The following is a 15,061-nucleotide window of genomic DNA, read 5'->3' as shown; positions in this document are numbered from 1 at the left end:
GCCTTTTAGGACCGAGATGAGGAAAAACTTCATCACACAGAGAGTGGTGAATCTGTGGAATTCTCTGCCACAGGAAACAGTTGAGGCCGGTTCATTGACTATATTTAAGAGGAAGTTAGATGTGGCCCTTGTGGCTAAAGGGATCGGGGGTATGGAGAGAAAGCAGATACAGGGTTCTGAGTTGGATGTTCAGCCATGATCTTACTGAATGGCGGTGCTGCAGGCTCGAAGGACCGAACGGCCGACTCCTGCACATATTTTCTATGTTTCTAATTCACTGAACAAATCCACAGTGAGGTTACGGTTCCCTGTCTCGCGATTCCACCTGGGGAGTTTTGCGCACACTGTTCCCCGTCTCCATCCCCGAGCAGGTGTTTTACCATGCACGGTTCCCAATCTCCGTAGCCCACATGCGGACTATTACCAGACACAATTCCCAGTCTCTCTATCTCGTTAAGCGCCATTATCAATCACCATATCCCAATCCCGGAGCTTTACCGTGCATGATTCACAATCATCATATCCAACACCGGGCGTTTTGCTGTGCAGGGTTCCCGGTCTCCCTGTCAAACTCCATGCCAAGCCCATTGACCTGCTCTCCATCCCCTACCAACCATGTATTTATCCAGGTTTCTCAAACAGATGTTGTTAGGATCACAGACAAAGTCAGGAATCACAGGTTCACCACGGTACGACTGATGTTCCGAGCTGCGTACATTTCAGTGCCAGAAGCATTGAAGGAAAGGCAGATGTGCTCAGGGCATGGATCAACACGTGGAATGGTGACATTGTAGCCATTCGTGAGGCTTGGTTGCAGGAGCGGCAGGAATGGCTGCTCTGGGTTTCCATTGTTTTAAATGCGACAGTGCATGTGGAATTAAATGCGGGAGGGGTGACGGGAAAATGTCCAGGCAGTGCACAGTCAGGAAAGACTGAAGAACTCCTCTGGGCAGAACTGAGGAATAAGAAAGACACGACCACATTAATGGGGCGATATTACAGGCAACCCCACAGTCTGTGGGATTTATTGGAGCAGATTCGCTGAGAGATTGCAGTCTGTTGTAGAAACATACTTTGTGGTGTTAGGTGAATTTAACTTTTCGCATATGCACTGGAACGCCCATATTGTAAACGGACTTGATGTAATAGATGGACCCCATACAGATTAGAGAGGAGGAATTATTTGCTGTCTTAAAGCACATTAGGGACGATTAATCTCCAGGACCTGTCAAGGTCCTCCCCTGCATGGTCTGGAGGCAAGTGCAGAAATTGCAGTGCCCGAGCAGAGATCTTTAAATCATCCATTGCGACATGTGAGGGCGCGGAGGACTGGTTCCACTGCTTCAGAAAACCTCCAAATATAAGCCAGGAAATTCGAGGCCGGGAATCCTGATTAAGTAGTGGGAAAGTTGTTGAAAGCTATTTTAAGGGACCAGATCTGTGATTATTTGGGTAGACTTTGGCTGATTCGGGATGGTCAGCATGGCGTTGAGCCTGGTAGGTCGGGCCTCAGCGTTCTTATAAAAGACAAGACAGTGGATGTTACCTACGTGGGCTTTAGCAAAGGCATTTGCAAAGGTTCCACTTGGGAGCTTAGTCAAAAAGTTTCGGTTGCTGGACACTCAAAATAAGGCGGTAAATTGAACGAGACAGTGGTTTGGTGGGAGAAGCTGCAATGTGGTTGTAGATGGTCGCCTTTCTGACTGGGGGCCTGTGAACAACGGAGTGCTGCAGGGATCAGCTCCGGCTCGGCTGTTCTTTGTCATCAAAACCAACAATCTGGATGATAATGTGGTCAACTGGACCAGCAGATTTACAGATAACGCCAAGACTGGGGATGTAGTGATCAGCATCTATGGAACTGGGTCATGTCGATGCTTCAAGCAGACACCCATCAGTGAAATTGGAAACGGAGGGGGAAGGGGACAGATTATGGATTGATTTGAAGGTTCGGGTTGTTGTTCTGTGAAACTCAGTGCTCGGGGCCTGTGTGTGAGCTGCTGCCTGTTCACGCACATTCCTCAGAACAGGGAGCGGCTCCCCTCCAGAAATCAAATGCAACCGGGTCTGAAAAAAAAAAACGCCCTCAGGCAGACGCAAAGAAAGTCACTTCAATATCGTACTTAACCCTTTCTGCTGCAGGGAAGAGCGAGATGATCTCTGACATGATTTACCCAGGGTCCCGAAGAACGCGCAACATTAGCAGTTACAGTTGTTGCCCTGGTTGCCGCGAGTTTCCAGCACCTTATATATATCTCAAAATCGAACCATCTGCAGTTGACTAGAAAATATTCTTCAGCGATTTTTTTTTTAAGACCTTTCCCGGGAAAACCTCTGATTTGCCGGAAACCAATTCCACAAGTATTAACGGCGGGGTGTGAACCAACAAACATTGCTTGTGAAAAAGAGACACGCTGTTAACTGTGGGCGAGGGGGTTTCTTGTAAAAATAGTTGTCCGGATGGAACTGCAATAATCTCTACTGTTAGAGTTAATCAATTCCCCTGAATCGAGAGGCGCTGAGGAAATCTTTGACCAGATTTGTTACAGTTGAGTGTGAATATATATAGTCGGAGGTGTTTGGATTAATTTCAGCAGAAAGGCGGCTCCCCGCACCTCAACAGGTGAGTGACGTTGGAGCTGAAACTACCTACACCGGGCAGTCCTGTTTACACACAGGGGGCGGAAGCTCAGACCCTCCCAGAACCCGGGCTGGATCAAATTTTTAGCCTGGGACTGGCTGTGTTAAACAGAGAAACTCTGTCCCACTGGTTGCGATGAAAGAAAAAGGAGCGATCTACACGGTAATCCGACAGAAAGTTTAACGCAGCCTGTTTGTTTCCCTCTTTAGGGTTGCTACATTGACCCCACTCCCGCCTCCTCCCGCAGTCAGACCCGTCCTGACCCGGTGTGAGTTCGTGCGACCCGGACCGCGACAGTCCCGCTCTACCCCGGCTCACCCGGCCCCGTCCATCGGTTCACAGCCGAGCGGCCTCGGGAGCAGCAGCATCGACTGAACTCTCCGGACAGGGAGAACAAACCGGTTCCAGGCCCATTGACGTCACACCCGGATATCGGACTGTTTTCCCGGGACCACACTGATCACCAACCGGTTACGATATCAGAGGTAAGAGTTGTCTATGATTCTGCACAGCTATTCAGCGAGGCTCGGCTCTGTTCGGGATCGGGAGTGGATTTAGTGGGAGAAGGGAGTCCTGACGTGTTCGTGCTAACGAGTCCATTGTCCAGATGGATGAAGAGACGCGAGCTGGGTACGACTGAGTGCGAGCAGAAGGAATCTTTCACCCTGGTAGAAACATATAAAATATCCCCCGGGACGGCGACCCGTCACCGATCTCTCTCGAACAAGAGAAATCAGCAGATGCTGGAAATCCGAGCAACACACACACAATGCTGGAGGAATTCTGCAGGCCAGGCAGCATCTGTGGAGAGACAGTCCGGTCACCTTGGAGGCCCCAGGTCGTGTTCTTTACTTCGCGCCATTGGTTCCACCGCTCTTCCCTGGAGCAGAAAGGGTTAAATACAATATTAAACTGCCTTCACATCTGAACCACAGTGTCTTGTCGTACCGGTTGTATTGGATTTCAGCGGAACGGCCGCTCCCTGTTCTGAGGAACGTGCTCTGACGGGCAGCCGCGTACACACAGACCCTGAGCACCGAGTCTCACAGGACAACAAGCCCCACCTTCCAAATCAGTCAATCATCTGCCCTCTTACCCTTTCCACTCCAGTCCTGATTAAGGGTCTGTTTACACCTATCCAGAGATGCTGCCTGACCTGCTGAGTTCCTTCCAGCATTCTGTGTGTTGCCATGGTTACGAAAGTTCCGTGTGCGGCGGTGGGCGGCGCTATTTCTAAGAAACGGCCCACAGTACCCACATTGTTAGAATCTTCTTGGGCAATTAAGCAAAGAATAATTCAACTTCTGATATTCTTTTTCGTATTTATTTCCAACTAACTAGTTATCTGTGCTTTGGATCAGCGAACAAGGAGATATTTGTGTTTTTTTTTAGCTACTTCTGCTGCTGGTGCTCTTTGTGTTCCTACTGTTTTCTGTGACATTTTCCACAGGTCAGGTGAAGTTTAACATCAGCGCCCAACAGTTTCAAAGCAAGGGAGCGAGATGCAAACTGCAAGCACCGTCTCTGTTTCCGGAATTTCCTATTTCAGAACAATACATCTATTGTTCCTGTGTCGATTAAGGGTGTTTTGAACTCTTCTCCACAATGGCCAGTGGAAGCAAAGACGGTTTTGAAGTGATGCAGGGATCCATAAGGGGGAATACGTATTGAAATTTTAAATCAGTTCAGCCGTGATCTCATTATCTGCACAGCGTTTTCGAGGGGACGGGTGGTCCAATTATGGGTTTTGTTGCGTTGACTGGAAAAACTCTGACAATTCAATTAATGTGAGCTTACTAATATGTGAAGGGAGATATTATTTTATTTATATAGTTGAACTGAGCACAAGCGGTTTGCTTGATTTAATGATTTGCGTTCAGCTTTGTGTGTTAAACGTGTGCCCAGCTGTGTTAAGGTGTCGAACTTCTGACTCATTCAGTGAGCTGGCCAGCACAGTACGGGACCGAGGGACGCGCTCCCCGTTCCCCATCCCTGACTCTGCAGCCTCCACATCTGCCGCGCGCACCAGCTCAGCGCCCCGCCCACTGTCCTCGCGCGCACCAGCTCACCGCCCCGCCCACTGCCCTCGCGCGCACCGGCTCACCGCCCCGCCCTCTGCCCTCGCGCGCACCAGCTCAGCGCCCCGCCCACTGCCCTCGCGCGCACCAGCTCAGCGCCCCGCCCACTGCCCTCGCGCGCACCAGCTCACCGCCCCGCCCACTGCCCTCGCGCGCACCAGATCACCGCCCCGCCCACTGCCCTCGCGCGCACCAGCTCAGCGCCCCGCCCACTGCCCTCGCGCGCACCGGCTCACCGCCCCGCCCACAGTCCTCGCGCGCACCAGCTCACCGCCCCGCCCACTGTCCTCGCGCGCACCAGCTCACGGCCCCGCCCACTGCCTTCGCGCGCACCAGCTCACCGCCCCGCCCACTGCCTTCGCGCGCACCAGCTCACCGCCCCGCCCACTGCCCTCGCGCGCACCAGCTCACCGCCCCACCCACTGTCCTCGCGCGCACCAGCTCACGGCCCCGCCCACTGCCTTCGCGCGCACCAGCTCACCGCCCCGCCCACTGCCTTCGCGCGCACCAGCTCACCGCCCCGCCCACTGCCCTCGCGCGCACCAGCTCACCGCCCCGCCCACAGTCCTCGCGCGCACCGCACGTGGCCAACTCATTTGGGCTTTTCAAGCCTCCTCGTCAGCTGTCTGGCTCCACTTCTTCAAGTATTGGCTTGTCCGATCTTCTTGCTGTCGGATGCACTCTTAACTCTTCAGCATCCAGTTTCAATGTCGTCGATTATTTTGTAATCAGCCTCACTAACAGTCCAGCTCTCACAGCCATACATCGCAACTGGAAATACCATAGACCCGACTCTCCGATTCTTCGTAGACGATGTTATGTCTCTGCGCTTCAGAATTTTATCTAAATTTCCCATTGCTGCCCTGTCCAGAAACAAGAGCTATTTAATTTCCTGGCTGCAGTTGCCCTCTATAGAAATCTTTGTTACCGTGTCCACTTCCTTTCTATTTATTACCACGAAGTTGACAGGGCTGGCCGGTGTATTGAGGAACAAGTCAACTTTCCCACTTTCTTCTCTCACGCTCATTAGAAGCTTCCGCAGATCCTTCTCACTTTCAACCATTGGAGTCGCATCACCCGCATGTCTGAGGCTGTTAATGTTTCATCTGGCAGTTTTACAATTCCTCCCTCGGAGTGTCAGGCACCCTGAGCCAATAGGCTGGTCCTGGGCTGATCCCACTTATTCCACTTACTGTTATTTAATGATTTATGGTTTCTATATTGCTATATTTCTAACACTATTCTTGTTTAGTTCGACTGCAACGAAACCCAATTTCCCTCTGGGTCAGTAAAGTATGTCTGTCTGTCTGTCTGTCTGTCTGTCTGCCTGCCTGTCTGTCTTTCCGTCTGTCTGTCTGTCTGTCTGTTGATTCCAACTCTTTGAGTCCTCGATGCCAGCATTCCTCATGATGTGTTCAGTATAGGAATAAAACAAGCAGGGAGGCCGTACGCAGCCTTATCGCACTCGTATCCCAATCCTGAACCAGTTTGTTGTTCCGTGGTCAGTTCTAACTGTTGCTTCTCGATCTTCGTACAAGATTCTCATAAGGGAGATCAGATGTCCAGGTATCCCCTTTTCTTTAAGGATTTGCCACAGTTTATATGGTACACACTGTTGAAGGCTTAAAAATAGCCAATAAAACACAGATAAATACTTTTCTAGAATTCTCTGTTATCCAGTGTAAGTTATTGCAGGAGGCTTGCTTGCATGATCTTCAACAATACCTTGCTAGCATGTGAAATTAGTCAAATTGTTCGGTAATATGGCATTCCTTTACATTTCCCTTCTTGGGAATTGGGATATAAACTTTTTTTTCCAGTCTAAAGGCTATTTTCAGGTTTACCAGATTGCATGCAAATTGCATGCAGCACTTTCACAGCATAACTTTTATAAAGTTTTAAAAGATTAAACTGGACTCCTGTTTCATCCTGCAGCATTATTGTTGGCAAATTTTTCAATTCCACTTCACTTTCCAGAATATCTGGCTCCAGATCGACGAGAAAGTCACTGCAGGTGTATTTGCTATTGGGATATTTCCAGTATAATTCTTCTATGTACTCCTGCCATTTCTTTTTGATGTATTTGCTTCGATATAGTCCTTCCTTTTTTGTGACTTTTCCTATACTCATTCTTGCACGAAATGTTCCTTTAACTTCCAAAATCTTCTTGAATAGATCGCATGTCATTTTTTCTCTAATGTTGGTTCCTTTAGCTACTTTACATCGCTCCTTTAAGGAGGTGTCCGCATCTTTCCCTGATATCTTCTTGAACTTCGTGTACAGTTAATGGTATTTGTTCCAATCTCAATTGGCCTTCACTTCTCTTCACTGCTCAGCCTCCGCAGAAAGCCAATTTGATTTCCTGGGCTCCTTTGTGTTTGCAATACTTTTTGTTGGCACCTCTTGGACAATGATCCTTACTTCTATCCAAAGTTCTTCCGGCTTTCTCTCCACCAAGTTTAATCCATGAATCTGTTCTTCACCCCCACGTCATGTTCTTGAGGGATGCGATCAAAATCAAACTTATGGTACGTTGGTTTTCCTGGTGGTCTTCAGTTTCATTCTGAATATTGCAACAAGCGGCTCATGGTCTGAGATTGTCAGAGACCAGAGGGACTGATGAGTTCACTCAATGCGGCGAAACTGGACTGTGAAGGGGTGTTTGTCAAGCTGTCCTTCAGCAGTCAGGGTACTGAGTGCAGGAGTTGGGACATTATTCTATTTGAGTTAACGCGAGCCGCGCTGCCCAGTAAGTCCCCCAATTTAACCCTAGTCTTGTCAAAGGACAATTTACAAGCTGCCCGCCTGCACGTCTTCAGACTGGGGTGAAAGCGGTTCACCCGGAGGAAACCCATGTGATCACGGTGAGAAGCTGCAAACTCTCAAAAACTTTCAAAAGTTGAAAGCGGGTAGATCCAACTGTAAAGAGTTGTGTTAACCACTATGGAGCCTTTGTATAAGTTGTTGGTGAGACTGTGTTTGCAGTACAAAGTATAGTTCTAGCTACTATGTTTGAAAAGGCTTGGTTAAAGTGGAAATAGTGCAGGGAAGGTTTGCGTGTGTGTTGTCAGGACCGGAAGGCCTCAGTGCTGGGGAGAGGATGCCACTCTATTTCTTTACTCCCTGGAATGCAGGAAACTGAGCAGCGACCTTACAGAAGTGTTTGAATTTATGAAGGGCAGTGAAGCCTCGCATCTCCCGTCACTCAGAGCTCTCTCCTATTCCCTTATTCGTGATCCATCTTATCCTCAGCGCGCGGCAATTTCGCAATTCCCCACAACTTCACCACCCCATTCCCCGTTCCACCACTGTTTAGTGAATCACTGGCCAACTCTCCCAGTCCCGTCACTTCTGATCCCCGCAGCTCCCAGTGACAACGCCGACCTTTTGCCGTCCACCTCATCCTGGGTGGCGGCCATTTTGTGCTTGATACAGTTGCCGCCCGACCATCCGACGTCGTCGAATACGTAGCACTCCAAACTCATTATCCGCGCTCTCCTCTCGCCGTTCATTCAATCCAAACCATCCCTCCTCACCATCCTCAACCATCCCTCCTAACCATCCTCAACCATCCCTCCTCACCATCCTCAACCATCCCTCCTCACCATCCTCAACCATCCCTCCTTACCATCCTCAACCATCCCTCCTCACCATCCTCAACGATCCCTCCTAACCATCCTCAACCATCCCTCCTCACCATCCTCAACCATCCCTCCTTACCATCCTCAACCATCCCTCCTCACCATCCTCAACGATCCCTCCTAACCATCCTCAACCATCCCTCCTCACCATCCTCAACGATCCCTCCTCACCATCCTCAACCATCCCTCCTCACCATCTTCACTTTCTCCTCGCTCTCCTCTCTCCGGGACGTCAATCTAAACTTCTGCCGGGAGATATTTTCCGACATGAACTGTAAAACCATCATCTACTATGAGTGATGACCACCCCAGTCCCCCGGGTGTTTGCTCTCCTCCGTGTGTCGGTCCCTCCAGGCCCATCTGTCCATCACCCGCTCCCTCAGCAAACTTCGAGCCGAACGCAATAGGCGACTGTTAACAGGGAGAATCTCCACGAATGTGTCTAACGGGATGAGGATCAACAACCGTTCCTTGTGAATTGATGTCCACCGTGGGCCACAGGTTTCTTGTGGCGACAGCTGCGCGAATGGGAAATTAATAATTTTTTTTATGCTACCAATGTCAAAAACTCTCCGGAATCGCGAAGCTCTTGGAAAATACATGTCTGAGGCCCTTCAGAAATCCTGTGGGGGCAAATTGTCGAACGTGTTTGTTTGAGTTCAGCAGAAAGGCGACTCCCTGCACCGGGACAGGTGAGGGATGTTCCAGCTGAAACTCGTCCTGCGCTGGGAAGCCCCGTTCTCACACAGGGTGGAGCTCAGAACCTTCCAGAAGCCGAGACGGATCAAATCCTCGGACTGGGATTCGCTGAATTAAACAAAGAACCTCCGCCCATTGGCTGTGATGGAACTGCAAGGAGGGAAATTGTTTGACCTGCGAGCAAGTTCAGACAGAACCTCCCCGCGTCCGCGTGAGACGGTTAACGCGGCCTTTGATATTCCTGTCTGTGTTTCCTCCATTTGCCCCCTGTCCCTTCTCCCCCGCTGTCGGACATACCCCGGTCCACAGAGGGTGCGCGCGCCAGAACTGCGGCCATGTACGCTTATTCCAGCTCAATCGGACCAGTGTATCTGTAATGCCCGACGGACACTGTATAAACAAATAGCCTCGGAGGTTGCAGCTTAGACTGAAATCTCTGTACATGGTGTGCACACCGCTCACCCGGGACCGCACTGAACTCCGGCCGGTTTCACCATCGCAGTCAGTGTTGTCTCCGATTCTTCAGAACCAGGGAGCGCTCACAGCGGGGTTCGGACCGGGAGGGAATTCAATGGCAGGAAGGAGCTCTGAAATGTTCAAGTTAACGAATTAATTACTAACCAAACGGATTAGGAGAAGCGACGTTATTCCCTTCAATCAAAACATTGTGCTGTTGGTTTCTACTGAGTCAGTACTGTAGAACGTTTCACACCGACAGTAATATCCGAAATGTCCCTCCCCCCCCTCTCTTTCTCCCTCCCTCCCTCCCTCTCTGCGGCTCTCTCCCCCTCTCCCTCTCCCTCGCTCTCTCTCTGTCTGTCACACACACACACACACACACACACGCGCACACTAAAACTAACTACTCAAAACAACAGAGAAAACGTGAGATTTTACTGTTTGGACTGTCTCAGTCAAGAATGTGGCAGATCGGCTAATTCCATTGTTTTTATTTTTCTTAGAAAGAAAGATATTAAAGGCACAGATGATTAGTTGTTGAGATGAATTAGAATACTGGAAACTCACACAGTCTGGTAGCGATTGTGACAAGTCGGCATTCAGATTGCTGACACTGGGGAACTTTCTTTCCTCTGTCGCCGCGTTTTATTGATATCCCCCTGGAACAGTGAGATTTGACTACAATATTAAGCCTGCTTTGCTGACAGTTGAAGGGAGGGGAGGAATGTTGAACCGTTTGGATTTGTTTCCAGCAGAAACGCCGCTCCCTGATCCGAGGAATGTCTGCGTGTCGGAATCCGTCCTGCGGACGGGCAGCAGCTTGCACACAGAAAGTCGCGCTGTGAGTCTCACAGAACAGCAGCACCGGCTCCTCGCCCGATTGTCTGGCATGAAGTTGGAAGAAAACGAGTTGAAAATATATCCACACGGAGACTGAATATTCTTAGTGAATTAAGGTGATGATAATTCAGCTTCTGATATCTGTTTCCGATTTTTATTTCAAATCGATCCATTATCTGTGTTTTGCATCGGTGATTATTAACTCATTATCAACTCAGGCCAGGAGGAAAACGGGCCCAACTTAGAAAATTAGGACCATCTCAGTGTACACTGTGGTCAGCATTGTCTCGGTGGGCTGAAGGGTCAGTATCTGTGCTCTGTCGCTCTGTGCCTCTATCGGAAGGATGCTCCAGATATCACTGGACAGACATACAGACATGGTTTGGGAGTTGATGCGAACGGCGGCTCTGATACAGAGAATGGCTGTACTGTCACATTTGCAAAGTCTCTCTGACTCACTGTCTGCTTGTTGTGTGTAATTCAGGGTATCACCAGAAGGCGGCGCTGTCCTGCACCGGGATCAGAGTGTAGACAAGACGACGACAATCAACAACCGTCAGTCAGAATCAGAATGGCTACAGGTATGTTCACCTGGATCTTTATAACTAAACTTCTGCCCTGTTGGTGCACAATAGTTCAGATGAAGAAGCTTACACAGGCGCTAACAGGGCAGAGAAAAGTTTCATCGAGCAGTGTCACTGATCCCACTGGTAAAGTGCCTTTGTGTAATCGATCGGTCCCACAGTTCCAGCGCAGGGACCTGACACCAGAAATGGTCGAATGACTCCGCTCACCAGGCAAAGCTTCACCTGAGTGAAAGGAGCCGGAGACCCTGAATCAGCAGGTTGAGAGTGAAACACCAACAGGAATGTGACAGCGGTGTTGTTTGTTACGGAAATGTCTACAGACAGACAGACAGACTTTATTGATCCCGAGGGAAATTGGATTTCATTACAGCCGCAACAACCACGGATAGTGTAGAAATATAGCAATATAAAACGGTAAATAATTAAATAATAATAAATTAATCATGCCAAGTGGAAATAAGTCCAGGACCCGCCTATTGGCTCAGGGTGTCTGACACTCCGAGGGAGGAGTTGTAAAGTTTGATAGCCACAGGCAGGAATGACTTCCTATGATGCTCTGTGTTGCATCTCGGTGGAATGAGTCTCTGGTCGAATGTATTCCTGTGTCTAACCAGAACATTATGCAGTGGAGGGGAGCATTTTCCAAGATGGCATGCAACTTGGACCGCATCCTCTTTTCAGACACCACCGTCAGAGAGTCCAGTTCCACCCCTACAACATTATCTAGGTTCAGGGTTTGTTGCACAACAGGGCCTGTTTAGAGGTGAAAGGCATCTTCAACTTCCATTTACAAAATTCAGAGGCAGGTGACAAGGGCATTTCCGGGATTTCAAAGATTGTGCGATAATACAACATTTCAGGTTTTGTCAGGGCAGCTCTCAACTCCCCCCTCGCTGCGCAAAGTAGATGAGGGGAGTTTTCCCAACTCTGTTTTCTGTAGCAGAGCCGAGAACATTGCCAGCATTGGAAATGGCTGAGGATCAGGAGACACTTCATTCGTGGTCTGCATTGGTCTGTCACTGTCTGGTATGGAGGGGCTACTGCACAGGGCCGAGAGAAGCTGCAGTAAGTTGTAAGTCTTCAGGGAGCGTTGTCTCAGAAAGGCAGCATCCATTATTAAGGACGTCCAGCACCCAGGGCATGCCCTTTTCTCACTGTCACCATCAGGGAGGAGGTACAGAAGCCTGAATGCACACACACAGCGATTCAGTAACAAATTTGTCCTCTCTGCAATCCCATTCCTAAATGGACATTGAATCTTTGGACACTACCTTACTTTGCTCAAAATATACAGTCTTTCTGGTTTTGCATATTTAAAAAAAATCTATTCAATATATGTAATTGGTTTACTTGTTTACTTTTTTCAAAATTTTATTCATTATTATTTTTCCCTACTAGATTACCTATTGCATTGAACTGCTGCTGCTAAGTTAACAAATATCACGTCACATGCCGGTGATAATAAAGCTGATTCTGATTCTGTTTTACGTGTGGAAGTTTACCCTTCAAGCTCCCGTGTTCCGGGGCAAACTGTCCCAGCCGAACCTGATAACAAACAACCCCATCCGGTAACGTACTTGTGAATCTCCCCGACACTCTTCCCAGCTGAATCACATCCATCCTGTAGATTGATAGCAACTGCATCCTTAGCAAATGCAAAGCTCTCTCAGCGAGACTTTGTTTAGCTACTAGAACTGCACGCAAGACTCTCCCTTTGCCAATGACTTGTATAGTTGCTGTGTGACAATTATTATCCAGGAGACGTGATGGGACCCAGGGGACCAGGCATCATGGGCTTCAAGGTTATGTTCAATCTGTAACCCAGGGGTCTGGACGTTGTCCATCTCAAGGCAGTGGTCAGTCTTTGACCCGGGGGACAAGACAGTGTGTGACAAAGCAACCGGAGAACGTGGGATCTGGAGGATCGGACCACGAGTAATCCAGTGGCTTGTCTGACAGTGATACACGTGACTGGACAGTTTGTGATCCAGGGAGATTTATGTTTGTGGGAGATAATCCCAGTGATAATTCCCGGTATCACCTAATGCCTGTCCATTAATAACCACTGGTTATTGGTGTGTTCAGCTAATGCGTAGTCTGTGATCAGTATTACTGTGTCTATCCAGTACATTTTCTGGGAGTGGATGTGTCCACTCACTCGCTTATCGGGATGGTCACCTAGCAGGAGGTGTGGTTCACATTCACCAGCACAGTCCCACTCCAAATCCGGTCAGCCGGAGTCCCGGCTCCATTGCTGACATCCATTGTGAATCCTTGTTCGAGCATAAATCACTCTAAACCTGCAATTCATCATTTACTGCAGGTGGGAAATTAAATCGGGTACAGAAAGTACTCAAGAGGCTTTTACCAGGCAGCTCATCGAGGGAAAATGATCGGGATACGGGAAGCAAGGTTCCAAAGCAGGGTCAGATTGAGAGCAATGTCCCAATGGAATGCGGTCCGGCCGCAGAGGAGGAGAAGCAAATTCAGCCCAGAGACAGTGACGTCAGAGACACTGAGCAGGACCCTGGAACCGGCACAAGTGAGGCAACTGCCTGTCAGCCCAGAGACAGTGACGTCAGAGACACTGAGCAGGACCCTGGAACCGGCACAAGTGAGGCGACTGCCTGTCAGCCCAGAGACAGTGACGTCAGAGACACTGAGCAGGACCCTGGAACCGGCACAAGTGAGGCGACTGCCTGTCAGCCCAGAGACAGTGACGTCAGAGACACTGAGCAGGTCCCTGGAACCGGCACAAGTGAGGCGACTGCCTGTCAGCCCAGAGACAGTGACGTCAGAGACACTGAGCAGGACCCTGGAACCGGCACAAGTGAGGCAACTGCCTGTCAGCTCGGAAACTCATTAAACACGGAATTGTCGAGTGCCCAACAGGGAGTGGGTGAGTGAAACATGAGGGTGATGTGTTCACAGAATGTGGTGGGAAGCGGGTAAATGTGATTCCTTGTTGGAGGGTTGGTCAGAGAGGGGAAAAGTGTGGGCGTGGTGCAGGCGGTGTAGCGTGGCACCGGTTACCGCACTACAGGAAATGTCCTACCTGTTCTGAGGATTTCCAGGATGTGTATCGGAGGAAATGCAGCTATCCGGATAAGAGAATATTTCCAGGATATGATTTATGGGAAATATATTCGCCAGGATAGAGAGAGTATCTCTGGGAAGCGACTATCATTGACAGTCTTGACATTTATTGCCCATTTTAAAGTGAAATCGGTGAGTGGGTGGGACGGTGGCAGAGACAGGTTTCTGGTGAATGGGTTTCTTCTGGGAGCGTCTAGCACAGCGCATTGATGGGTCGGTTTTTTAAGGCCAGTCTTGGAGATTAGGGCAAAATACGTGTTACCATGTGAAAGCAGGTGAAGATTGAGGTTCAAGACATGACTGGTTTGTTAGGGCTGGGTGAGAGCGGTGGAGACAAGTGATATTTGAGTTTGTGACTACATTCTCATTTTATATTCGCTGAGCCAGAGTTTACAATCTCCGACCTCCTGGCAGAGGGGGGCGAGTATCGACTGTATCAACTGACAAAGTTCTACAGGGACAGACTCAAACATGCAATTGAAGAGAAAGTTGAACGACTCGGTTGGATGTTGACAAAGGATGGACATTTCAGTCGAGAAGAAAATGAGGTGAGTGTATTTAGTGTATTGTCACTGAACTGCTGGTATCAGAGGGAATAGTGATCAATATTAATCTCCTGCACGTTCTAGGAGTTCTACATGGCAATGGAGACTTTGATCTCCGACTTGTCCTCAGTAGATTTGTTTCAGCTGTTCCGGTGGGGAGCACTGGGAACTGCAGGTTCAGCGTCACCTTTTCGTCTCACACCTGCTGTATTTATCAGTGTACCGGACCTCAGTAAGACCTGTGATGAGGTTCTGCACGGAAGGTGAGTTAGGAAGGTTCAATCGTTAGGTATTAGTATTGAAGTAGTAAAATGGATTCAACAGTGGCTGGATGGGAGATGTCAGAGAGTAGTGGTGGATAACTTCGTCAGGTTGGAGGCCGGTGACTAGTGTTGTGCCTCAGAGATCTGTACTGGGTCCAATGTTGTTTCTCATATACATTAATGATCTGGATGATGGGGTGGTACATTGGATT

General features: G+C 49.2%; 1 protein-coding gene across 2 annotated transcripts; it reads left to right on the top strand.

The window, feature by feature from the left end:
• Window positions 1-2,821: 2,821 nt before the first annotated feature.
• Window positions 2,822-14,864, top strand: LOC132389586 (guanine nucleotide-binding protein G(s) subunit alpha isoforms XLas-like). Of its 2 annotated transcripts, none has more exons than XM_059962069.1 (5): window positions 2,822-3,126; window positions 10,274-10,474; window positions 10,843-10,939; window positions 13,269-13,844; window positions 14,429-14,864. In XM_059962069.1, exons 3-5 carry the CDS (start codon window positions 10,930-10,932, stop codon window positions 14,638-14,640), a joined length of 798 nt encoding a protein of 265 aa, XP_059818052.1. In that variant the 5' UTR covers window positions 2,822-3,126; window positions 10,274-10,474; window positions 10,843-10,929; the 3' UTR covers window positions 14,641-14,864. The 2 variants fall into 2 exon arrangements, with proteins under 2 accessions (XP_059818052.1, XP_059818050.1); XM_059962067.1 differs by having other exon boundaries at window positions 10,271-10,474.
• The last annotated feature ends 197 nt before the right edge of the window (window positions 14,865-15,061 follow it).

This window comes from Hypanus sabinus, unplaced genomic scaffold (genome assembly GCF_030144855.1).
Source record: "Hypanus sabinus isolate sHypSab1 unplaced genomic scaffold, sHypSab1.hap1 scaffold_607, whole genome shotgun sequence".
Taxonomy (NCBI): Eukaryota; Metazoa; Chordata; class Chondrichthyes; order Myliobatiformes; family Dasyatidae; genus Hypanus; species Hypanus sabinus.
This window is presented reverse-complemented; position numbering and strand designations above follow the sequence as displayed.

Excerpts from the sequence above, each read along its gene's own strand:
- LOC132389586 (XM_059962069.1), top strand. Across the intron at positions 13,845-14,428 it reads GAGTGCCCAACAGGGAGTGG|AGTTTACAATCTCCGACCTC; the intron begins GTGAGTGAAACA and ends TCGCTGAGCCAG.